Here is a 26,486-nt window from a genome sequence, read left to right on the forward strand (position 1 = left end):
TTATCAGAACTCCTAACTGGGAAAATTGTTTCCCAGCTTTCTGTTTTCCTTCTAATATTAACAGCATTGTTTTTATTAAGTGAAAAAACTTTTAAAATTTAATATAGTCAAAATCACCCATTTTACAATTTATAATGTGCTTTAATTCTTGCTTGATCACAACACAAATTTCTCCCCTTTCCATAGATTTGACAGATTTCTTGATCTATTAATTGGTCTATGGTATTGCTCTTCATGCATAAGACAGCTTTTAAAAATTGAAGATAGTAAGCTTTGATCTTCATTTAAATTCCATAGTTCCTTTTCTGGATATGGATGGTATTTTCCATCATTAGTCCTTTAGAAGTATCTTTGATTATTGTGCTGCTGAAATGAACAAGTCCATCATAGTTGATCATCACCCAGTGTTGCTGTTAGTGCATTTCTGATTCTTTAAGGAGCACTTCAGAGACTGAATCAAAATTTGTCTTACTGATGATTTAAAAAATTGAGGTAGAAATACAAATATTTTCTATTTTTCCTTTGACCAAGTGAGAGGAAGCCAGTAGGTCAAAAGTTCTGTGAAATGTTATGTTCCCAAAGCCAAGGGGGTAAAAGGTAACATTTCCTTTGACCATATTCATCTATAAATGCTTTAGAGATGATGGGGCTCATTTGGGTTGCATGCCAAGTTTTCTGTGGATCTGTTATCTTTTTTAGAGAGAATATCTTCCTGACTTGAAGTCATGAAGATGTGAATCTGATCTCATGAATTTAGAGACTCTTTGTGAGTACAGTCTGTAGCACATCCACATTTTCTCCCTGTCTAATTTTTGTTGGTGACTTTCTATATGCCTCTGCAGAGAATTTATCCACCATGTTTCAACTATGCATATAGTCTCATACTTCTAAATAGTTACTACCCAATTAAGGAAATCCCTTGATTTAGAAAGGAAGCAACAATTATTTTACATTTTCTAAGATAAAATATAAGTGTAGATTAAAAATATATTTTGTTACCACAGACTCCCAGAAAGAAGAAATGGAAAATAGATCTAGTTAGCTAATCATTATAGAATTTCAGTGATTAGCTTTGCTTGTGTCATAGTACAGAATTTCATATTAGAAAAATGCTGCATTGTTATAGCATTGAATTGAGTAATATGTATAATAAGGCTCTATCAGCATGAATGAATAGTAATGGTAGACAGATATATCTGGACAATCCCTATGAATCAAAATGATTTTTTTCTGTCATTAATCTTAACCATCAATTTCATAACAAAACGGGGTGCTTAAGAAAGATTGATGTACTTAACAAGTACAAGAATTGTGTTAACCTATCAGCAAGTTTTTATTTAACACTGGTTAGTTGCTGAGGTTTCAAACAGAATAAATGAGACCATCCTTTTGGCATGAAAGGGGAAAATCAGTAAGAAATATATAAATATAAATTGAATAAGCATAAAGAAGTAGTTAAATACAGGAAAACTTGAGGAGGGCATTAGCAGTTCAGAGATTTAGAGAAAAGTTTCATATGGAAGACGAAAACATGACTCACATTTTTTTTTTGTTTTTGCAAGGCAGTGGGGTTAAGTGGCTTGCCCAGGGTCACACATCTAGGTAATTAAGTGTCTTAGTCCAGGTTTGAACTCAGGTCCTCCTGACTCCACGGCCGGTGCTCTATCCACTGTACCACCTAGCTGCCCCCTGACTTGCATTTTTAAGGAAAAGAAGGATTCTGTGAGGTTGAGATGAGAAGGGAAGTATAATTTACAGGAATAGAGGACAGGTAATTCAATGACTCTGAATCAGGTGATAGAGTGGTTTGTGCAAGAAATAGGATGCAGAATTGAAACTTAGAGGGATAAAAAAAAAATGGGAGTCAAAAGCCTAGAAATGATCATTTTTACCCATGGGAGTTAATGAAGTCTTCAAGAGAGAGAGAGAGCAGAGAAGAAAGAATTGGGGGCCTAGGAAGAGCCTTGAGTAATATCCATAGTTTGGGGGTATAATCTGAATGGATGAAGCAATAAAGGAAACTGAGGAGGAAGAGTTAGGGATGGCAGGAGGAGAATAAATGAGGACAGTGTCTTGAAAACCTAGAGAAATAGGGTAAAAGGGAACATTTCTTAAATATTTGATTTTGATTTTGTTTCAATTTCTGGTTTATCTTTTTTCTTCCCCCACTTCCAGTACCATGTGAAATTCTGAAGGAAATAGATATAATTGAAAGTTCTGAATCACTCTGTTACTGCTACAACCGACTTGCTCACATGGAATGGAAATACATTTGGTCAACCATCCAGGTAAGGCTCTACTTTTAAATTTTAAATTCAGAGACATGAAATACAAAAACAGAAATTGGATTTTGAAATAGGACCATTTTTTGGTGTTGAAGATGCATTGCCAAGTTAGCAAGCAAACTAATATTTTGTTGCTGACACTCTTTTCATTGAGTCTATCTTATTCCCAAGAGTTAAAGAACAGCAAACAGAGAACACAAAATAAATTGGCAGCAACGGAATTATCATGAGTTAATTCTTTTTGATTTTTCTTGAATGGCAGTTATGGTTAAGGGAATTTCCTTGGGTCACACAACTCATAAGTGTCTGAGGCCAAATTTGGACTCAGGTCCTTCTGACTTCAGGGCCAGAACTCTAGCCTTGAATTAATTCTTACTGATCTGTCCAGCACCATCTGTTTCCTCTATAACAGATGAATTAAGAAGGATCTGATACTGGTCCCTTTCTAGAAATTACTTTTTTACTCAAAAAAAGATCGAATTTGTTTTTATACACTATAAAAATCCATGGAGCCTGATAATGCCTCCCGTCATTTATCACCTGGTACTGTATTGATTAACTAAATTAATTAATGCTTCCCTGCAATGTATGTCCTCTTTATTTATGTATACCCATGGAAAATTTCCAGGTTTTCAGTCTTATATTATTATTTAATGTATTTTCTTCTTAATCATTTGATCCAAAATTCTCTTCCATTAGCTCCAACTTTATTGTATTGGCTTCTGATTTAAAGAAACAGTTTCCCTCTCTCCCTCTTTATTTCTCTGTCTTCCTATTTTGATAGGTGAAAATTACCAGCTTAGACATACTCAGCATTGTCTTTATCATGGAAGAATATGATTGTCAGTATCCAGAAACTATTCTTGCTTTTTTCAAATGTACAATTCATGCCTTTTGGAAACCAAAGGAGTCTAATGATATGACTGTTAATATTAATCCATATGAGAAGTCTGTGTGTTTCTATGTGAAGTCTGCCCAAAAACCCTATACTTTAAGGGTGCATCGAAATAGTAAGTTGAGTTTCTAAAAAGTAATGTACATGATAATGATAATATTTAATCCACCATTTTATCATAATTGTCTAGTTTAAGATTTTTGAAGTCACATTTGAATACATTTTGCCCCAAATCTTAATTTTTTTTGTATTTTTTTTTTAGTTGTGGACACAAAACTCTTTCTTGTATTTGTGACAGGAATAGTCCTGTTTTTTAAAGCAAAGACCTTGAGTAGGTAAGTCAAGTTACTTTTCTAATTTTGTCAATTAGTATAATTTGAAATTTAAAAAAATTTTCAGTTGTTTTTATTCCAACAGTTTCATATTTTCCAGAATTTATTGACATATAGAAGATTTTTATTAAATGTCAACTATATATGTCATTGTGCTAAATACTAAACATGGATATGTTTTATTATATTCAGAGTCTCACAATGACTTTGAGATTGATTCCATTTATTTTGGAGAGCTGTGTTTCCTGTTTTTGCTCATTTGCAAGTTTTCATTAGTAATAATTAATTTAGTTTCAGAGAGATAAGACTACTTGCTTTTGATCTTGAAGATATTGTGTCAGAATGATTTGAAAGTTCTTTTCTAAGTTAAATTTAGAACTTTTTTGTGACAACTCCATGCAGCCAGAATTTATTTGAGAAGTGTTTTATTTGTATTATTATTTGCATTCTAGTGGTAAAGGTAAAGAAAGAAAATTTTTTTAAGATTTTATTTATTTTGAGTTTTACAATTTTTCCCCTAATCTTACTTCCCCCCCCAGAAGGCAATTTGTCAGTCTTTACATTGTTTCCATGTTATATACATTGATCAAAATTGAATGTGATGAGAGAGAAATCATACCCTTTTTTTAAGGATTTTTTTTTTGCAAGGCAAATGGGGTTAGGTGGCTTGCCCAAGGCCACACAGCTAGGTAATTATTAAGTGTCTGAGACCAGATTTGAACCTAGGTACTCCTGACTTCAAGGCCTGTGCTTTATCCACTATGCCACCTAGCCGCCCCGAGAAATCATATTATTAAGGAAGAAACATAAAGTATAAGAGATAGCAAGATCAGACAATAAGATATCAGATTTTTTTTTCTAAATTAAAGGTAATAGTCCTTGGTCTTTGTTCAAATTCCACAATTCTTTCTCTGGATACAGATGGTATTCCCCATCACAGATAGCCCCAAATTGTCCCTGATTGTTGCACTGATGTAATGAGCAAGTCTATCAAGGTTGAACATCACCCCCATGTTGCTGTTAGGGTGTACAGTGTTTTTCTGGTTCTGCTCATCTCACTCAGCATCAGTTCATGCAAATCCCTCCAGGCTTTCCTGAATTCCCATCTCTCCTGGTTTCTAATGGAACAATAGTGTTCCATGACATACATATACCACAGTTTGCTAAGCCATTCCCAATTGAAGGATATTTACCAGATTTCCAATTCTTTGCCACCACAAACAGGGCTGCTATGAATATTTTTGTACAAGTGATGTTTTTACCCTTTTTCATCATCTCTTCAGGGTATAGACCCTGCACATTTTTGTTGCCCTTTGGGGGTAGTTCCAAATTTCTGTCCAGAAAGGTTGGTTGAGTTCACAGCTCCACCAACAATGTAATAGTGTTCCATATTTCCCACAACCCTTCCAACAATGTTCATTATCCCTTCTGGTCATATTGGCCAATCTGAGAGGTATGAGGTGGTACCTCAGAGAAGCTTTAATTTGCATTTCTCTAATAAGTAATGGTTTAGAGAAATTTTTCATATGACTATGGATTGCTTTGCATATCTTTTGACCATTTGTCAATTGGGGAATGACCTTTTTTTTTAAATATACAGTACTCTGTATATTTTAGAAATGAGTCCTTTGTCAGAAACATTAGTTGTAAAGATTGTTTCCTAGTTTACTGCATTTCTTTTGATCTTGGTTACAGTGGTTTTGTCTGTGCAAAAGCTTTTTAATTTAATGTAATCAAAATCATCTAGTTTGCTTTTAGTGATGTTCTCCATCTCTTCCTTAGTCATAAACTGCTTCCTTTTCCATAGATCTGACAGGTCAACTAGTCCTTGATCTTCTAGTTTGCTTATAATATTGTTTTTTATGTCTAAATCCTGTATCCATTTGGATTTTATCTTGGTATAGGGTGTGAGGTGTTGGTCTAATCTAAGTTTTTTCTATATTAACTTCCAATTTTCCCAGCAGTTTTTATCGAAGAGACAGTTTTTATCCCAATAGCTGGACTCTTTCGGTTTATCAAACAGCAGATTACTATAATCATTTCCTGCTATTGCACCCAGTCTATTCCACTGGTCCACCACTCTTTTTCTTAGCCAATACCAGACAATTTTTATGGTTGATGCAGGTTGGGCTAAGCCACCTTCTTTTGCACTTCTTTTCATTAAATCCCTGGAAATTTTTGACTTTTTATTTCTCCATATGAATTTACTTACCACTTTTTTTAACTCATTAAAGTAATTTTTTTTGGAATTTTGATTGGTAGGGCACTAAGCAGGTAGTTTAGTTTTGGTAGAATTGTCATTTTTTATTATATTAGCTCTACCTATCCATGAGCAGTTGATGTTTACCCACTTATTTAAATCTGATTTAATTTGTGTGAGAAGTGTTTTATAATTGTTTTCAAAAAGTTTCTGAGTCTGCCTTGGCAAATAGACTCCCAGATATTTTATATTGTCTGAGGTTATTTTGGATGGGGTTTCTCTTTCTAGCTCTTCCTGCTGCATCTTGTCAGTCATATATAGAAAACTTAAGGATTTATGAGGGTTTATTTTATAACCTGCAACTTTGCTAAAATTGCTAATTGTTTCCATTAGTTTTTTGGATGATTTCTTGGGGTTCTCTAGGTATACCATCATGTCACCTGCAAAGAGTGAGTGTTTTGTCTCTTCTTTCCCAATTCTAATTCCTTCAATTTCTTTTTCTCCTCTAATTGCTGAAGTTAACACTTCTAATACAATATTGAATAGCAGTGGTGATAATGGACATCCTTGTTTCACCCCTGATCTTATTGGGAATGCCTCTAGCCTCTCCCCATTGAATATAATGCTTGTTGATGGTTTCAGATAGATGCTGCTTATTATTCTAAGGAATATTATTCCTACACTTTCTAGTGTTTTTAGTAGGAATGGATGCTGTATTTTGTCAAAAGCTTTTCTAGCATCTATTGATATGATCGTATAATTTCTGATAGGTTTGTTGTTGATATAATTGATTATACTAATAATTTTCCTAATATTGAACCCTGCATTCCTGGGATGAATCCTACTTGGTCAAAATGTATTATCCCAGTGATAACTTCTTGTAATCATTTTGCTAAGATTTTATTTAAGATTTTTGCATCTATATTTATCAGGGACATAGGTCTATAATTTTCTTTCTCTGTTTTAACTCTTCCTGGTTTAGGTATCAGCACTATATTGGTTTCATAGAAAGAGTTTGGCAGAGTTACATCTTCCCCTATTTTTCCAAAGAGTTTATATAGAATTGGAATTAATTGTTCCCTAAATGTTTGGTAGAATTCACTTGTGAATCCATCAGACCCTGGAGAGTTTTTCTTAGGGAGTTCAATGATGGCTTGTTGAATTTCTTTTTCTGAGATAGGGTTGTTTAGGTATTTAATCTCCTCTTCATTTAACCTGGGAAACTTATATTTTTGCAAGTATTCATCCATTTCACTTAGACTGTCAAATTTATTGGCATAGAGTTGGGCAAATTAATTCCAAATTATTACTTTAATTTCCTCCTCATTGGTGGTGAGTTCACTTTTTTTCAATTATGATACTATCAATTTGGTTTTCTTCTTTCTTTTTTTTAAATTAAATTGACCAGAGGTTTATCTAAAATTGATAATTGTTTTTTTTTTCATAAAACCAACTCTGTTTTATTTATTAGAATGAAAATTTCTTTGCTACCCCTATACCTTTACCCTTTTTATATTGCCTATCAGGAAATGAACTGTTCCACTAAAATATATTTTATAAATAATTGAAGCTTATCCCTTAAAAAGGTTAATTTTCAAGAATTTAAGTACTTTGGATATGTCTTTTTCAGATATTTGCTTATTTTCCTGTTTTATCAAACAGAAAATATTTTATATAGTTTAACATTTTCCTACTGACTTAGGGTCTTTATAAGTAATATCAATTATTGTACAGTGTATTTTCACAGTCTAGTCATTCTTTTAGAGTTTGAGAACCCTTCAAAAATGATTCCATTGTACTCTGGTTTTATAATTATTTTGTGTACTTTTTAAGAATTCTTCTATTCTACCCTTCGTGGTTGAGTTTCTCACTTCATGGTTGAGCATCACTTCCTGGCAGTGTATCCTTGTGGCTTCTATATGATACTTATTTCATATAGAATTCATAGATCTTGAATCAGTAGAGTTGAGATGGATTCCGTGCTAATCTAACCTATGATAAGAACATAAATTGTGTGATAACTACCATTTTTTTACTGCAACATCTTTTTGTCTGGGGTGGAGGGGCTTGGGAATGTGTAATAGATGACTCATTCTACCAGAAGTCTGAGCTCTGAATAATAGTGTTTAATTAAATTATGACCCCAGTCCGCAGCCATTTCTTCCAGGGAGAGAACTTTGCCTACTTATTTATTTCTTAGATACCCATCCTACTTAACATGTTCATCTTCTCATATTTCACTTTAAATAGGTGCTATATTATGTACCTATATTGTGATGTATTTTTATTTAATATATAAAGTCACAAGGCTTATGCACCAAAGATAATCAAATAATAGTAAATTTTATTCTTTGGTCATATTCCTGTTAAGAGGGATATTTAGTATGATTTGCCACTCAAGTGTATAGTTTTTCTGTTAGGATTTTCTTTTTGTCTATCTGAGGATGATTCAAATGTCTGTGTTTTATACTTGAAAATAATAGTTATCAGGTAAATAGTATCTGACTGTTTGTCCCTGACAGGAGCACTGTTTTTTATTATTTTGCTGGAACCATGCTGGGCAGTTTCATGACCTTAGTCTTCTTCCTGCTGTTCATGAGAAGATACATTCCCAAGGTAGGTGTGCTATTTATAACTCTAAAAATGGAAAGTGTGATGTGCTGAACATCAGGACCAAGGGGGAAGGTTATTTCATTCATTTGATCTTACCAGTTCCCAATTCCATACTGTGTTGTGGATTTTCAACATATATGGTAGAAAAATCTCATTACTTTTTAGCAGATGAAATAAGTTTATAGTTTTGACATTCCTTTTGACAATCTATTTTTCGGGAAATCCTTTTTTTCCCCCTTCAGGTAAAAATTAAATTACATGCTAAAATTGTCTCCCGTATTAAAAAGGTGTGGGGCCATTACACAGCTTCCTCATTTTACAGCTTTAAATTTCAGTGTTTTTTCACACCAGGCAATTTTTTCTTTGATATCATCTCACTGTACATTTCTATCCTATCTTGGAACATGTTTATTTAGCAGTCAACCTGTCTTCATTGTTGGGGAAAGATTTGACATCAAAGATTCTTGAGTTCAAATCCAGACTCCTCTTCCACTTACTCTCTGACATTGGATGAGTCATTCCACTTGTCTGGGCCTCTTTGTTCTTATCTGTAAAATGAGGGGTTGCACGAGAGCAGGGTTTGTTAATTTTTTTTCTGTGTCACAGAGTCTTATGGCAGTCTGCTGAAATCTGTTTATTCCTTTTCAGGAAAAATGTTTTAATTCCATAAAATACATTCCATAAGATTACAATTCTATTGACTCTGATACAATTATACTGAAATATAGTTATACAAATATATAAAGAAAAAGATAAACAAGTTCATAGATCCCTGGTGAAATAACCATGAACTAGACAATTTCTAAGATCTCTTGCTATTCTAATTCTGTGCTTCTCTGGCCTTGTTGCAGTTAACTTAGTCAAGGTCCTAAGAGACAGCTCTCAGAAAAGATGATAAAACTTTGCCTGTATCCTAATTTAGATGGAGACATCAGGAGATCTGGAAACTCATTATTGTAGGCACTTCCCCAGGATTGTAGACCACTTACTATTTTTGCTTTCTCATCCAGAGCTGATCTCATCTGTAAATTCTGCAATGCAGGTCATTCTCCCAATGTACAGGCGAAATTCCTCTAGGTTCTAATGGAGTATAAGGGCGATCTGTCAGTTACCCTTTGTTGTCCTTATATGATTAGTCTACTCTTACATTTCTTTTTTTTTTCTAATTCTTTCAATTTATTTTTTTAAGGCAATGGGGTTAAATGACATGCCCAAGATCACACAGCTAGGTAATTATTGTCTGAGGCCATATTTGAACTCAGGTACTCCTGACTCCAGGGCTGGTGCTCTATCCGCTGTGCCACCTAGCTGCCCCCGTTGACATCTTTTATACCATTTCTCCTCTTTAATTCTTCATGGTTCATGTGTTATATAACCTGCTTGTGCCCGCTGAGTGGGCACCCTTTGGTTTTAGAGATTGTGATATTCCATGGCTCACAACTATATAGTACCACCTGAAGAATAGTTTTGAAATGCCAAACTTTTGTTTTAAAAAAGAAGGATGGAAGAATCCAGACCATGCTTCTTCTCTTCTTCAATCTGGGCCCATTTCATTGTTCATCTGTAATGACTGACTCCCCAAGATATCACTGGTGGACCAGTCAGTGACTCAGTCAACAAACATTTATTAAACAGTGCTATGCATTATATTAAATGCTGAGAATATAAGGAAAGTAAAAAAATCTGGTCCCTTTCCTCAAGGAGCTCACATTCTAATGGCAGAGACAACATCTAGCCATATGCAAGATCAATATGGATTATTTGAAAGAAATCTGAAAGGGAAAAGAACCTAGGAGCTTAGTAGACCAGGAAAGGCTTCTTGTAGAAGATGAAATTTGAACTGAGGCTTGAAGGAAATGTAAGAGGCAGAGATGCAATCAGAGCATTCCAGGCCTGGGAAGTAGCCAGTGCAAAGTCACAAAAATGAAACTTGTCAAAGGATCAGCATTATACTTGGGTGATTCACCAACCTTAACCAAGTTAATATATCACAGCCTGGAGGACAGTTATTCTTCATCTATAGAAAACTTTGGATAGTAAGGCCAAACTCTTTTGTTTTTAAATCCTTCTGGATTTCCTTTTTTCCCCTTTATTTTTATTTTTATTTTATTTTTTTGGTTTTTGCAAGGCAAATGGGGTTAAGTGGCTTGCCCAAGGCCACACAACTAGGTAATCATTAAGTGTCTGAGGTCAGATTTGAACTCAGGTGCTCCTGACTCCAGGGCTGGTGCTCTATCCACTGCACCACCTAGCTGCCCCAAGGCCAAACTCTTGAGTGATTATGGATATCTTATTGGGCCTTTGCAGGGATCTGGGGCTTGATACAGTCGATACAATATCTTCTTCAAAAAGTAGTTCTTGAGGAATTCATTGTCTAGGGAATCCTTTTTCCATTTAGATTCCATGTTGGGACATCCTCCATGATGATGAATTCCTTTTCAGGAAAATGTTATTTTTTTTAATATTCCATCTGATATGAATTATCAGAGGGTTGTCAGCCAGTGTTTTCTCTGTCATATCATCCTTCATGGAATATTATATTAGATTGACATTCACCTAGAGGACATCTTTTGGGAGGAGAATCTTTAAGACTTTGTTCTGTCAAATAAAATACCCTTTTATCATCAATAAATTGTGATCTTTATATTCTCTATACCTTTTTGTCAGTTGATAATGAGGTCTAATGGAACAGTACATTTCATATAAGAATGAATAAATTAGAACATTCTTTATCTCTTTCCTTCCATACACAGTATAGCACCTTTGGGGCCCTCATGGTTGGTTGTTTGTTTGCTTCGTTTTACCTCGTTTGCCAGTTAATGGAAGAACTAAAGCAGCTTTGGTATGAAAACAAAACATATATATTAGGTAGGTAAATTGAAAGAAACATGTAGACTCTCGTATTTATGAGACTGAAAAGTATTCAGAGGGATCATCCTAGGGACAGTTTTGAACATTAGAAAGAGGTGAGTTTTTGAGAGTTTGATATTTCAAGAAGCTAAGCTTTCATGGAGGGGGAGAAGGAAGAGGGAGGATCTTCCACTAGCAGAGGTCACAGCCTTTCTAAAATTTAGAAATTGTCTCCAAGAGTTGCTCTGGCTCTGTAGCCAATCTGGGGATGAACTTCTAGAACTTAGTGTGGTCTTCAGATATTTCCATATCTAGTCCATTAACAAGCTTAGACAAGAAGCTTTTCCTTTTCCAGACTTGCCAGGAGTTGGCATAAGCATTGAGAACCTAGGGTTATTTTCATGCTGATGCTTTGGAGAGGGAAGGTCTTTAAATATCTTGCCAGGTTTGTATGTGTTCTCAAAGTCAGAGCCTGTTTTCATCTCTCTCTCTCTCTCTCTCTCTCTCTCTCTCTCTCTCTCTCTCTCTCTCTATCTCTCTCTCTATCTCTCTCTCTATCTATCTCTACCTTAAAGCAGGTTGGTTTTTTTTTAAAAATATTTGAAAACAGCTAATTTAAAAACTCAAGTGATCTAATATATTTTCTGTCTACTATTTGGAGTTGAGCTCCAACCTAATTGAGAATGCTTCTTTTAGTGTGAAATCATAGTTCACAACTTATGTAGTTATCTACTGACATTCTACTGTGATGATGAAAGTTAAATTAAATTTTATCTCTCAGAACAATGAGAAGCTGCCTAGATACTAGTCATTTATCCAACTCCTTGATAAATGTTCCAAGTGAAACACTTTTTTCAGTCTTCACTGAAGGAATCTAAGTACCTTATCTGTTGGGTTGGTAGTCCTGAGTTCTTGAAGGCTATCAGGCAGGAGGCATTTATTGAGCACTTATAATATAATAAGTACCAAAAATGCAAAGGAAAAAAAGTAAAAAATTATTTCTTCCCTCAGAGAAGCTTATATTCTAACAAGAAGGTAGCCTTTGCAGCTGACACAAGTTCTAGAAATTCTTACCAATCTGGAAAGGCTCCAAATATGACCCCAGGGGATAGACTGTCAAAGGATCATGGATTTAGAAATAAAAGAAGACCTTTGAGTCATCTAACTCACTTTAAAATTTAGTAAAGATCAGAGAGGATAAATGACTTGCCCATGATGGCAGAGCTGGGATTTGAACTCAGATACTCTGATTCTATAGCTAGTGATCCTTCCATGACACAAGATTGCCTCTTTTGTCTAAGGACCATCCTGTTTAGAGAAGCTCATCACCATGAGACTGGTAGCCAAGTAAAGACATTTTTTGAGCAAAGCAACTCAAGAAGACAGTTCTAACAAAGGCATTAGATTTCAGTCTACACGGGAGGGTAGATTAATAGAATTTGAAGTACTGACATAAGTAACATAAGTACGAATGGGGAATATTTGTCTTGGGGATTCATACAAAAAAATCAAAATTTTGGGTTCAGTTTTCAAACTTTTGCATACTTAAGAACTTGACTTTCACGAGAATTTAAGACTGCCTTAGAAGAACCAATGCTGCATCAGTTGATGTAGTAAATTTTTTTTAATCCATAAAGTACACAAAATAAGACAGGATGAAAATTTTAAGAATATTTTTTGTGTTAGTTGCCCTATCTAGTTCTCTTACAACTCTGAAGGGCAGTTTCAACTTCATAATAAATTAAAGAAAATCTTGGGACTACACAGAAGGTGGTTATCCAAAACCTTCAGAGTAACAAATTGCTTGGCCTGAGAAATAAACTAGTGTATCTGCTGACCTGGAAAACTTCTCGGGTAATTATAGAATTCAATCATGCCAAGATACACTTTCTACTTTCATGATTGGTTTCATCCAGTACTGACAAAGGAAAATGGAAACATGGATTCTTAACATTACACTAATGTATGTGGTGCCATCTCCAACCTGTGTTCCTCACACATAGTACCTGGGGTCAAGTTTTTCCCATCATTTCCAGGCTCTCAGATTCTGATTTTTCTACCCTCTTTTGCTTTCCCAGGCTACTTTTTGACCATGGGATCCATCAGCTTTGCTATCTGTTACAAACATGGGCCACTTGTCAAAGAAAGAAGCATAAATCTCTTGATGTGGATGTTACAGCTTTTATCCTTGGTCATAATTTACCTTGGTGTCACCACATCCCAGGTTGCCTATGCAGTGATGTTTCTCCTGATTTCTTCTCAGGGTCTACATTATCCTTTCAGAGCTTTCTGCTTTGTGGGAAGGTTAGTATAGCACTCCAGTGGACCTGACATTGTAAATCATAATAGTTTGAAAATTATGCAAAAATGTAATATATATATATTATATATATGTATTATATAGCATCCCCTGTTGATAGCTTTTGTGTTCACACAGGAGCAAAAGAATGTCAACAGTATTATCCTTAATTTAGGCCATCAGTTCTCAAAGTACAATCCAGGGACCCCTGGTGAGTCCCCAAGATCCCTTTTAGGTGAGTCTATGAGGTCAAAACTATTTTCATAATCATACTAAGTTGTCTCCATTTCTAATAGATATACTCCACATAGAGAAAAGCTCTTTATGAAGCCCTCAATTTTTAAGAATGCAAAGGGATCCTGAATCTAAGAATTTGAGAACCATTGGTTTAAGACATGTAGATAGACATGGAGATTGGGGAGATAGTGACAGAGGGGTGTGTGTGTGTGTGTGTGTGTGTGTGTGTGTGTGTGTGTGTGTGTGTGTATGAGGCCTGTCCTATGATTTCATCAATATGGGGACCTCTCAGTAAGAAAGCCCCTTTAATTAATAAAGATCAGTGATTAAGATGGATTGATCAATTTAATTATCTATCTATCTATCTATCTATCTATCTATCTATCTGGCATTTGCCTTGATTGGACAATTTAAAACTTGTGATGGGAATTGCCATCTACATCAAGGGAAACAACTATGGAGTTGAATGTAGATCAAAGCATACTGAATTTTCTTTTGAAAACTTGTTTCATTTCATTTTATTCTTTTTCCTCATGATTTTTGCCTTTTAGTTTTGATTCTTCTTTCACATCATGACTAATTGGAAATATGTTAAACAAGATTGTACATATAAAATCTATATCAGATTACTTGCTGTCTTGGGGAGAAGGGGAGGTAGAAAAATGTGGAATATAAAAGCTTACAAAAAGATGAATGTTGAAAATTATCTTTGCATGTAATTGTAAAAAAAAACATTAAAAAAGACTATAGGTTGTAAAGATTGTGTTGGCCCACATTATTGAAGGGTATTTCCTTCATCTAAGAGTTCTCCATACCAGTAAAACCACAGGTCTGTTCCCTTCTATAAATGCACATATGTGACTGTATATATTGTACACCCTAACAGGTGTACAATAGCTCTTTTATAGGAACTTTAAGCCTGTTAGCATCATTAAAAAAGTAACTTTGAATAAATACATTGATATAATATCTTGTATAGAAATAGTTACCTTTATATGAAAATATAGACCTTACAAACTTTATTAGGATCATTCCAATATTTGATGTGCATAATATTAAATTGTAAGCCTCTTAGTCCCCTCAGCAGTACAGTAGTGTACCAGACCCTCCCATTAATCTTTTTGTAAAGATTTTATTTATTTTGAGTTTTACAATTTCCCCCTTAATCTTACTCACCCCCCCCCCCCCACAGAAGGCAATTTGCCAGTCTTTACATTGTTTCTATGGTATACATTGATCCAAATTGAATGTGATGAGAGAGAAATCATATCCTTCAGGAAGAAACATAAAGTATAAGGGATAGCAAGATCAGAAAATATGATAGCAGGTTTTTCCCCCTAAATTAAAGGTAATAGTCCTTGGTCTTTGTTCAAACTCCACAGTTGTTTCTCTAGATACAGATGGCATTTTCCATTGCAGAGAGCTCCAAATTGTCCCTGATTGTTGCACTAATGGAAAGAGAGAGTCCGTCAAGGTTGATCATCACCCCCATGTTGCTGTTAGGGTATACAGTGCTTTTTTTATTTTTTGTTTTTTAGGTTTTTTTGCAAGGCAAATGGGGTTAAGTGGCTTGCCCAAGGCTACACGGCAAGGTGATTATTAAGTGTTTGAGATCGGATTTGAACCCAGGTACTCCTGACTCCAGGGCCAGTGCTTTATCCACTGCACCACCTAGCCGCCCCTCCACTGTGCCACCTAGCCACCCCTCCACTGCGCCACCTAGCCGCCCCTCCACTGCGCCACCTAGCCACACTGGGTGTACAGTGTTTTTCTGATTCTGTTGATCTCACTCATCAGTTCATGCAAATCCTTCCATACTTCCCTGAATTCCCATCCCTCCTGGTTTCTAATAGAACAATAGTGTTCCATGACATACATATATCACAGTTTGTTAAGCCATTCCCCAATTGAAAGACATTTACTTGATTTCCAATTCTTTGCCACCACAAACAGGGCAGCTTTGAATATTTTTATACAAGTGACATTTTTTACCCTTTTTCATCATCTCTCTTCAGGGTATAGACCCAAGTAGTGGTATTGCTGGATCAAAGGGTATGCGCATTTTTGTTGCCCTTTGGGCATAGTTCCAGATTGCTCTCTGGAAAGTTTGGATAAATTCACAGCTCCACCAACAATGTATTAGTGTCCCAGATTTCCCACAACCCTTACAACAATAATCATTATCCTTTCTGATCATATTGGCCAGTCTGAGAGGTGTGAGGTGGTACCTCAGAGAAACTTTAATTTGCATTCCTCTAATAAGTAGTGATTTAGAGCAGTTTTCCATATGACTATGGATCGCTTTGATCTCCTCATCTGTAAATTGCCTTTGCATATCCTTTGACCATTTGTCAATTGGGGAATGGCCTTTTTTTTTTAAATTTGACTCAGTTCTCTGTATATTTTAAAAATGAGTCCTTTGTCAGAAATACTAGTTGTAAAGATTATTTCCCAGTTTACTACATTTCTTTTGATCTTAGTTACAGTGGTTTTGTCTGTGCAAAAGCCTTTTAATTTAATGTAATCGAAATCATCTAGTTTGTTTTTAGTGATATTTTCCATCTCTTCCTTAGTCATAAACTGCTTCCTTTTCCATAGATCTGACAGGTAAACTAGTCCTTGATCTTCTAGTTTGCTTATAATATTTTTTTTTTATGTTTAAATCCTGTATCCATTTGGATCTTATCTTGGTATAGGGTGTGAGGTATTGGTCTAATCTAAGTTTCTTCCATACTAACTTAAAATTTTCCCAGCAGTTTTTATCAAATAGAGAGTTTTTATCCCAATGGCTGGACTCTTTGGGTTTATCAAACAGCAGATTACTATAATCATTTCCTGCTATTGCACCTAGTCTATTCCACTGGTCCACCACTCTATTTCTTAGCCAATACCAAACAGTTTTGATGACTGATGCTTTATAATAAAATTTTAGATTGGGTAGGGCTAAGCCACCTTCTTTTGCACTTTTTTCCCATTGAATCCTTGGAAATTCTTGACTTTTTATTTCTCCATATGAATTTACTTACCACTTTTTCTAACTCATTAAAGTAATTTTTTTGAATTTTGATTGGTAGGGCACTAAACAGGTAGTTTAGTTTTGATAGAATTGTCATTTTTTTATATTAGCTCTACCTATGCATGAGCAGTTGATGTTTGCCCATTTATTTAAATCTGATTTAATTTGTGTGAGAAGTGTTTCGTAATTGTTTTCAAAAAGTTTCTGAGTCTGCCTTGGCAAATAGACTCCTAGGTATTTTATATTGTCTGAGGTTACTTTGAATGGGATTTCTAGTTCTTCCTGCTGTACCTTGTCAGTCATATATAGAAAATTTGAGGATTTATGAGGGTTTATTTTATAACCTGCAACTTTGATAAAATTGCTATTTATTTCCAGTAGTTTTTTGGATGATTTCTTGGGATTCTCTAGGTATACCATCATGTCATCTGTAAAGAGTGAGAGTTTTTGTCTCTTCTTTCCCAATTTTAATTCCTTCAATTTCTTTTTCTTCTCTAATTGCTGAGGCTAACATTTCTAATGCAATATTGGTCCCATTAATTATTTAGGTATGGTTTTGATCATTGCATTTATTCAGTTTTTCCATTTCACTAATTAAATATGAGCAGCTAGATAATGAGGTGGATAGAGTTGGGCCTAAATTTGGGAAAACCTGAATTCAACAGTGGCCTCAGACACTTACCAGCTTTGTGACCTGAAACAAGTTATTTAACTCATAGACAGGGTTTCCTCATCTGTAAATGAATAGGAGAAGAAAATTGGAAACCATTATAGTGTCTTTGTCAAGAAAATCCCAAACGGGGTCATGAAGAGTTGGACACAATTGAAATGATTGAACAATAGCAATTATATATACTTCTTCTAGAAAGTCCAGTAGAAAATATGAGAACCTATAGGATAAATCTTATTGTTTGTCATAATTGTAGTTACTTTGAAATGAAGGGTTTTTTAAAAAAGTTATATATATATTATAAGAATTACTAAGCATTTTTTTCCTTCCCATTTTCCCCACCAGTGTAGGCTATTTTTTTAAACAAATGTTTATCATGTACTTAGAAAAGGAAGAAGGAAAAAAAAAAGATAAATTAGTCTTTGTCAAGTCTGAAGCAAACAGTGGAAATATTAAAAAGAAAAACTTTTTGACTAATGTAATTAGTGATTTTCTAAAACCTGATCATTGCTCAGTTTTCAAAGAGTGTTTCCTTCAGGTAAACTAGATTGTGGCCTTATATCTCCTGGATATAGAGAATAAACAAAAATCTAGCCTCCTTCTCCCCTCCACTGGCATCACACAGACTCCCTACTACTAGGTGGAAGCTATACCCCACAATAGCCTCCAGGCTGTGGCCCCTTTTTCCTGAATATGTGATTTAAGGAACTTAGCTTGAAATATTTTTCCCTACTATCTACTTGTTTCTTAAATAAATATTTCTCCAGTATCCCATTTCCCTGGTGCTGCTGGCCCATTTCCATAATACTCCAGGGAAGAATCAGATCAGATGTAGAAAAAGCCATTATTTTAAATTCATTATGATGAAAAATCATAGCAGAAGGAAAATAATGTATTTTCAGTATCTGTAAAGAACAAAAATACCCCCCCCCCGACTTTATTTGTTTATAACTTAGGCTATAATATAGGCTATATAGGGGGAAGAAAAGTCTGAGTAGGACCCAAACCCTGTATCTGGTCTGAGACCCTGAAAATCTCAAGATGATAACAAAAAAAGAAAAGTATTGCTAGTGGAAAGCCTGTGAACTTTTAAAAAAATATTTTGACTACTATTTCAATATAATTGATTTTCTTTGTAATCTATTATGTATTTTTGACTGTCACAAAAGTCTCTTTGAAATTTTAAGCTTCAAAGACTTTGAAATTTCTTCTGAATTTAAAAAATATTATGAAAAGAGGTCCATAGGTTTCACTGTTTTTACAGACAAAGGGACCAGTGATATTAGACACACACACACACACACACACACACACACACACACACACACAAAGATTTTAAAGGTATAAGGTAGTTAAAGGTAGAGCTGGTGGAACAAATGTATTTTCTTGAACTTCAGAAAATTGCTCCTACCCATTCAAGCAAGTATTTGAAATAAGAGCTGATCTTTATTTATATAACATTAAAAATTTGTATAGTGTTTGAATCTCTGTGAGGTAGCTATTATAGGTGCTGTTCTCAGTTTTTCAGGGGTTTTTTTGTGTGTGTTCCCTTAGGAGGTTGTGTTTTGTTTTTTTTTTGCAAAGATGCTAGGGTGTTTTGCCATTTCCTTTTCCAATTCATTTTATAGATGAGGAAACTGAGGCAAAGAAGGTTAAGTGACTTGCCCAGGGTTTCTGAGGCTGCTTTGAACTCAAGAAAATGAGTCTTTCTGACTTGGGGCTGAACATTCTATCCACTGTGCCACTTAGGTGTTAATATTCTCATTTTACAGATGAGGAAACTCGAGAGAGATCACTCAACAACTCTTAGCTAGGATCAAGATTCAAATCTAGACCTTTCCAAGTCCAATTCTGGCACTTTATAAATATGCCCAAAATGCTATACAGTTATTAAAAATAGTAGAAGTTATGTATAAATTGCATTTTCCATTTAAAATGTGTCTTGTTTTTGTCATTTTAGAAAAATCAAGGAATATTATAAATTAAAAAGACTGGTGATTAAGCATATTACAGAAGAAGAATATAGGGAGCAAGCTGAAATTGAAACAGCCCAAGCATTGCAGAAGTTGCGTGAATTTTGTCACAAGGCAGACTTCCCATCATGGTTAACTGTATCCAGACTCCAGTACCCGAAAAAGTAAAAGAACATTCCATTTTTTTAAAAAGCTTTCTTTATATTATAGGCACTAGAATGGATTAGATTGTCTGTCTCTCTTTCTCTCTCTTTATGTTCCCTTTTGGCTCTTGAGAGTCTTCAGTTCTCACTGAGGTATTAGATTTCTATGAACATTATGTTTGTGGGATATAGTCCCACCATATAATATAAATTAGATTAGCAGGCACTTTTGTGCCTGCTATTTTGCTTTCCATTCAAAAGAGAAGAGAACAGATGCAATCTTTGTGCCATTCTTCCCCAGATATCTTGACTTGGTTTGCACCTGGCAGGTTAAATATTAATTAATTTATTTATTAAATATTTATCAAAATAAAATCTGATCAACTTTATAGACATTATAGACAATAAAAATAACATTCAGGTGGGAAGAAATAAAAGTTGGTGGAATATAAAGATTGCTACCTTCCTGAAATACTGGAAATTATCTCTGAATTCACAACAAATCATTCTTTCCCCCCCTTTCCTCAACTTTTTTTTTTTGCCTCTTTGTCTCATACTGAATATCAAAATGCTCAAAGAACTAGACCTGAGAGTTCTTTGATCTGAAGGACTTTAGAAAAAAAAATCTTAATGTAGACTGGCACCTGCTCTGGAGATTTTTTGGGGGCCACTGTAATCAAATCACTTATCCAGGTTCACCTGGCTAGTATTTGTCAAAGGACAGATAGGCTTGAGTCCAGGTCATTCTGATTTCAAGGCTGTCCATCCAGTGTGGTGTTAATTTGGATATTACTTTTTATTTTTAAAAAAATAAGAAAAAGAAAAGGAAATAGAATGAAGTTAATACATTTGACCATATTGCATATTGTGTTTTCTGATGCCTTCCAGAATGCATTTCTCCAGCATAAACATCTCATTTTTTTTCCTCACACTGTGAATGATCTTTAAATGCCACGCTAGACTGACACAAAGGCATAGGATTGTCAGAATACCCAGAAAAGCACTTTTTCTGTTGAGTAAAATTTTCTGTGCTAATGTTAAACCTTGTTTAAAAAATTTTTTTGGGGGGGTAGGTTTGCGGAGTTTGTTTTGGGAGCAAGTCACCTATCACCTGAAGAAGTCAGAGCCCATGAAGAGCAGTATGGTATTGGAGGCTGGTTCTTGGAAGAGCAGCTTTTTAACTCTGGACCTTCCCAAGAGCTCAATCAACAAGAAGATTATCCTCAGCAAGAGGAAGAAGTGGAAATGCAGGGGGAGGAGGAACTTCAAAGGGAGGAGGAACTCTTGTTGGGAAACCAAGGCCACAACAATTTCCCTGCACTACAGATGGGTCTCATGGAAGAGGGAAATTAAACACTATAAATCTCTTTTGTGCCTGGAAGTCATCCTTGCTGGCAAGTTTTGCTCCTCATTGTACTGTAGGTGGCAACCAAGATTCTTTGAAAGATTCTTTTTGAGTTTCCTAGAATGGAAACTCTTCCTGGGAACAATGAGAGGCTTTCTTTCTATTTCTCAGGAAGTCAGCTAGCATGAAGATGTGCCTTATCAATGTTGCATCAAGTCTCCCTCTTGATCCTTACAGTGAAAGTGACTGTCTTCTTCCAGCAAATTTCAATTTTTACTGAACATTGATAATGTGACAGTTACATTTCATTTTCCATTCCTTATTTGATTTTTTAGGTTTCTTTTTAGATGTGCTGGATAAAGATATTGATAACTTTGAAAATGGAAAACTTGTTTTTCTGGGGGGTTTTTTGGTTTTGATAGTATTTTAATGGAATATAATTTCATGACATCAGGGTTACTTTTCACATTTTATTTGAATGGTAATGTTCAAAATAATGCTTGAGCATGTTTGCCTTCTAATATTCAAACCATCTATTAGGATTTTTTTGTTTGTTTTTTGAGGAGTTATGGTAGAGTAGGAAAAGAGCTAGCCTTAAACCAAGAGGATCTGGGGTTAATTTCATCTTTTGCACATGCTGGCTCTGTGATTCTTGACAAATGACCTCTCTGGGTCCCAGGGAACTTAATATTACTGAATGTGTCAATCTGCCTTCAGGGAAGAAGCTTCCTCATATGGAAGTTAACTGTTCCAAAGAAATCACAGGTCTGTCTGGTTCTTACCTTATCCTATGTTTTTCCTCATGGATCCATGAGAAAAGTTCTGTTTCTTATTTTGTGACATTAAACTAGAGAGGAAAGGAAATAAATAAAATGAAGGGATAAAAGTCTAAAACTGAAAAAAATTGGCCACAAGCTAATGGTCCAGTAGCTTGTATTATTTTCAGTTGTTTTGTCCTAGACTTTTTCTGTTCTAAAACTCACACTTTCTTAAGCATTCTTTTTTTTAATTTTTTTTTTGCAAGGCAAATGGGATTAAGTGGCTTGCCAAAGACCACACAACTAGGTAATTATTAAGTGTCTGAGGCCAGATTTGACTCCAAGGTCGGTGCTCTATCCACTGTACCACCTAGCTGCCCCTTTCTTAAGCATTCTTAAGGAATTTTTTTCTCTGGAAGGAAGAAACAAAAGACAGGAATAGAATGGGGAAAATTAAAGCTGTGTTGCATCATTGAGCCAAGTCAGAGTAAAGTTTTGCTCTCATTGGGTAATAGGATCCAAAACTGAGGACTAATGGAGAAATGAATTTTTAAATATTATTTCTTTGGCAAAATTGAATGTTTTTAAAAACTTTTGTTAATTTTTTTGCTACTTTAATATTTTTTCCACAATGACATGTAGAAAGATTTGTTAACATTTGTTTTTAAAAATTGAGATCAGAATTCTCTCTCTCTCCCTTCCCCCCCCACCTTATTAAGAAGACAAGGAATTTGACATAGGTTATACCTGTGCAGTCATGCAAAATAAATCTCTGTGTTAGGTTAAAAAAAAAAAAAAAAGACAAAGTATGCTTCAATCTGCATTCAGACTCCATCTATTCTTTTTCTGGAGGTGGAGAGCATTTTTCACCATTAAGTCCTTCAGAATTATCTTGGATCATTGTATTGCAGAGAATATCTTAAAGTTATTTGCCAAAACCTTTATTTTTACCAGGCAACTTGTAATTAGGCCAATTAGCTTGTGTCAGACAGACTCAGTCTACTCTTTCCTACAGTAACTATTGATCAGTAAACCAAAGTAAGTATTTTATCTTGGACATAATCAATACATCTATTTCAGTGACCATGTGTGTCAGTGTGTGTAGTCACAGAACTGTTGGAATCATTGCCCTTGTTTTAGATACAAAAGGAGAAGAGGTGATCTTTTTCATGAATATACTTAATGACAATGTCTTATAAATGTCTCCTTTACCTGAAACAATCATGGACAAACACCATGGTGGGAGTACAAGGTGCAGTTCAGAATATTTGGGGTAATATGAGTATTCTAAGTAATTGGACTATATTTTATTAATTGGTAATATTTGAAGTAGTAACACATGGAGATCCTCCTCATCTCACTTTCCCTCAGTCCAACTAGTCCTCTAACATCATCTGAGGTCTTGGGAAAGGGAGGAGGCAGAGGGCAGAGAGAAAATCCTTTAGTTTTTTGGAGGAGTTAGTTCAATGAATAGCTATTATGAAAGGTTTACCCTTTTGAATCTCTAAAATATCAAAAAATTTTAAACATTCCTTCAGAGAACTTTTTTATTGTTACCTTTACTTGAACAATTCTGATTACTATGAAAAGTTGGATAATTAAAATAAAATGGATATGATTTTTGCATGTATATTTTATACAGTGTGTATTTGCTTGCGCTGGAGGTTGGGGGGCCATTAATTTTATTCTCCCAATATGACTCATTATAGGTCAGCCCCCACACACCTACCAAGAGTCATGGGTAATAGTTGTAATAAGGAACCTTTTTGATAAAGAGTGGAAGGTTTAAATGACCTTTTGAAATAAAGATCTCCACCTCCACTCTTCACGGGTGGTTCAAGCTCTTGGGCTCATTCCTCACACCACCTCTGAGGTGTGCAATTATCTAGCAGAATTGATCCCTTTCTCATGTGACATCGCTTAAACGAGGTGCCTCACAAAGGCTTACTGTGGGTAATGAGCCGGACTGTGTAACACAGAATGAGTAGGCAGGCCATTATGTAGGTGGCAGTGCTTAAACAATTGTGTCATTCAAACGTTATTTTTAAACGTTCTTAAAAAATCTATTTTACATGTTACCAAACAGTTTTGTAAAACAATTGTCTAGTTTGTCAGTTGATTAACTCTCAAAGGGTATATTCCTTGGACATTGGGGAAGTATCTGTATTGTCTTTTATTTGTCTAGAGCAAGGGTTCTTAACCATTTTTGTGTTATGAACCCTTTGCATCTTGGCAAATTCTCAGTGTTTTTAAAATAATAAAGTAAAATACAGAAGATTACAACCAGTTATATTGAAATTGTTATAAAAACATCTTTTTTTTTTAAATTCACAGACCTTGGGTTTAGAATCATCTAGACATGTGATATCTTTACAGTTTTTAGACACTAGAGAGAAAATGATGAAAATGTATACTTGTGCAGAAGTTGTAATTAAGAAGGAAGGTAATGAGGCAGTGTGATACAGTGTGAAAAAGCATTAGCTGGCCAGTCAGGAGATGGGTTCAAATCCTACCTCAGCCACTTCCTGTGTGACCTAGAAACAACTTATTTAACATCTCTGGGCCTCAGTTTTACTCATTTGTAAAGTGAAGGTGTTGGACTAGATCCGCCATTGGGTAGGGTTGTGCTGGTAAAGATTTATTTATAACTGGCTATACAGCAGACAACAAAAAGTATGTATGACAATTTAAGTTGAATTTTCATTTTTACATTTTCTCCATTGCTTATTGATTACACAATTAACAAAACAATAAATTCAGGCTTTTAAATAAAATATTCACCAATTTGTGAAATAAATGCTCACACTGATAATTTAACAATTTGCTCTTAGAAGACAGTATGAGCTGACTCGCAAACCAATTCTTTTGGGTCCCTTCCAAATCTAGATCTCTGAACTTAATGGGATTTTAATACAGTCAGTGAACATTTATTAATCTCCTATTGTAGGCAGCTCGGTGGCTCTTTGGACAGAACACTGGGCCTGGAGTCAGGAAGACAATTCAGATGTGACCCCAAATTCTTAGCAGCCATGTGACTCTGAGCAAGTCATTTAACCTGTTTGCCTTCAGCTACTGGAGAAGGAAATGGTAAACTGCTCCAACACTTTTGCTGAAAATCCCATGGACTGGTCTGTTATGGTCCACAGGGTCAGGAAGAATTGAGTGTGACTGAAAAAAAACAACAAAGAGCCTACTATTGGCAGACACTGTGCTAAGCATACAAACAGAGGCAAAGGACAGTCTTTGTCCTCAAGGAGCTTCCAGTCAGTTAGGAGGCACAACAAGCAAACAACCAGATGAAGACTGATTAGATTCTGAGTTTGATTCCAGAGAAATTCCTTTTTTAAATAGGCTATTCTTTGTTTCAAATGGAATATTAGCAGCAACTGGATAAGATACTGGTTAACCTTTGGTAATCAGGTAAGGTTTTGCTGTTGTAGCTCCCTAGAGGTAGTGGCTATGTTTTATCTTGGCCATGTGGTCAATAATAAAAGAACAAAGTCATATTTGAATTCAGGTGCCAGCTCTGCTCTTTATTAGCTGTGAGACTTTGGGCCTCAGTTTCTTTAGCTGTAAAGTGAGAAGTAAACTAAGGTTCCTTCAAGCTCTAAATTCCAAGGAAATTCCCTGAGGTTTTGCTCCTATTATACCTTCCAGATTTTCTAACCATGATCAAGAAGGAGAGTACGTAAGGATAAAATTCTTGATTAGCTTCTCAGAATAAAGGAAGAAAAGCAACAAACATTTTAGTCTAGAGGAAGGTGTGCTGGACACGGAGCCAGGGAAGTCTGAGTTCATATCCTACCTCTACTTGCTGATTAACTAGGTGACCCTAGACAGGCCACTCAGTTTTTCTAAGCTTCAGTTTCCTCAACTGGAAGATGAGTGGGTTTAATTAAATGGCTTCTGAGGTCCCAATTCTACAGCTCTGATTCTATAAAAGTGCTGTAGAGAATCATCTGTTAGAAAATCTGGACTCTCTAGAATGTTTAGGGAGCGAGATAGGGTAATTTGTCTGCTTAATAGATTCTTGCTGGTCTTTTCCTCTTAGCCAGAACCAAGTTTCTGAGGGTCCAGGCAATGTTAGCAAGAAGCCTGCCTTTTCCCTGTACTTAATTGGAAATCTTACTGAAACACAGTAGGCTGTTCATAGTTTGGTGGCACAGTGGCTAAAGTGCTGGGTCTGGAGTCAGGAAGACCTGAAATCAAATTCCATCTCAGACATTTCTTAGCTGTGTGACCCTATGCAAGTCACTCAATTCTATTTGACTCAGTTTCCTCATCTGTCAAATGAGTTGGAGAAGAAAAATGCCAACCACTCCAGTATCTACCCCCAAATGGAGTGTGACTTTTTGTGATTCTTTGGGGATTTCTTGGCAGAGATACTGCAAAGCTTTATCATTCCCTTCTCCAGCTCACTTGACAAATGAGGAAACTGAGGCAAACAAGGTTAAGTGACTTTTAGTTGGTGTTAGTCTTCCTGTCTCTAGACTTGATGCTCTAGCCACCTCACTGCCAGAATTGGCCTAAGGAGGGTGAATAATCTATCAAAGGATAAGGAAGAGCTATTTGTAATTATCTTTATGTAGATCATGTGTTTAGGATCATGGAATTTGTAATGGAAAGGGGCCTTAAAGACCATTTAGTCCAACTCCCATCATTTTATCAATGATAGATCAAATATTGCTTTCGCTCCTACTGTTCTCCCTCCAGGAGCTTACTGTCAAAACTGGGGCTGAACAGAGAGGTACCCAAGAAGTGGCAAGTAGCAAAATCACAACTAGAACCCAGGTTCCCGGACTCCCAGATCAGAATTCTTATTTTTAACCCCCCTCTCAAAAAGTAATTTTTAAATTATTTTATCTTTCCA

The 26,486-nt window shown here is 35.4% G+C and overlaps 1 protein-coding gene across 1 annotated transcript in view; it reads left to right on the plus strand.

Moving 5' to 3' along the window:
* Nucleotides 1–20,880, plus strand: part of NEMP2 (nuclear envelope integral membrane protein 2) — a 143,619-nt gene extending 122,739 nt beyond the window's left edge. Inside the window, exons 3-11 of the mRNA XM_074212544.1 lie at nt 2,176–2,288; nt 3,070–3,295; nt 3,443–3,515; nt 8,235–8,328; nt 11,079–11,193; nt 13,254–13,479; nt 15,250–15,303; nt 19,358–19,534; nt 20,587–20,880. Coding sequence (XP_074068645.1) covers nt 2,176–2,288; nt 3,070–3,295; nt 3,443–3,515; nt 8,235–8,328; nt 11,079–11,193; nt 13,254–13,479; nt 15,250–15,303; nt 19,358–19,534; nt 20,587–20,866 — 1,358 coding nt within the window. The 3' untranslated portion in view covers nt 20,867–20,880. The remainder of the gene's footprint in view (nt 1–2,175; nt 2,289–3,069; nt 3,296–3,442; nt 3,516–8,234; nt 8,329–11,078; nt 11,194–13,253; nt 13,480–15,249; nt 15,304–19,357; nt 19,535–20,586) is intronic.
* Nucleotides 20,881–26,486: the final 5,606 nt, after the last annotated feature.

The sequence above is a fragment of the Macrotis lagotis genome, chromosome 1 (assembly GCF_037893015.1).
Source record: "Macrotis lagotis isolate mMagLag1 chromosome 1, bilby.v1.9.chrom.fasta, whole genome shotgun sequence".
NCBI lineage: Eukaryota > Metazoa > Chordata > Mammalia > Peramelemorphia > Peramelidae > Macrotis > Macrotis lagotis.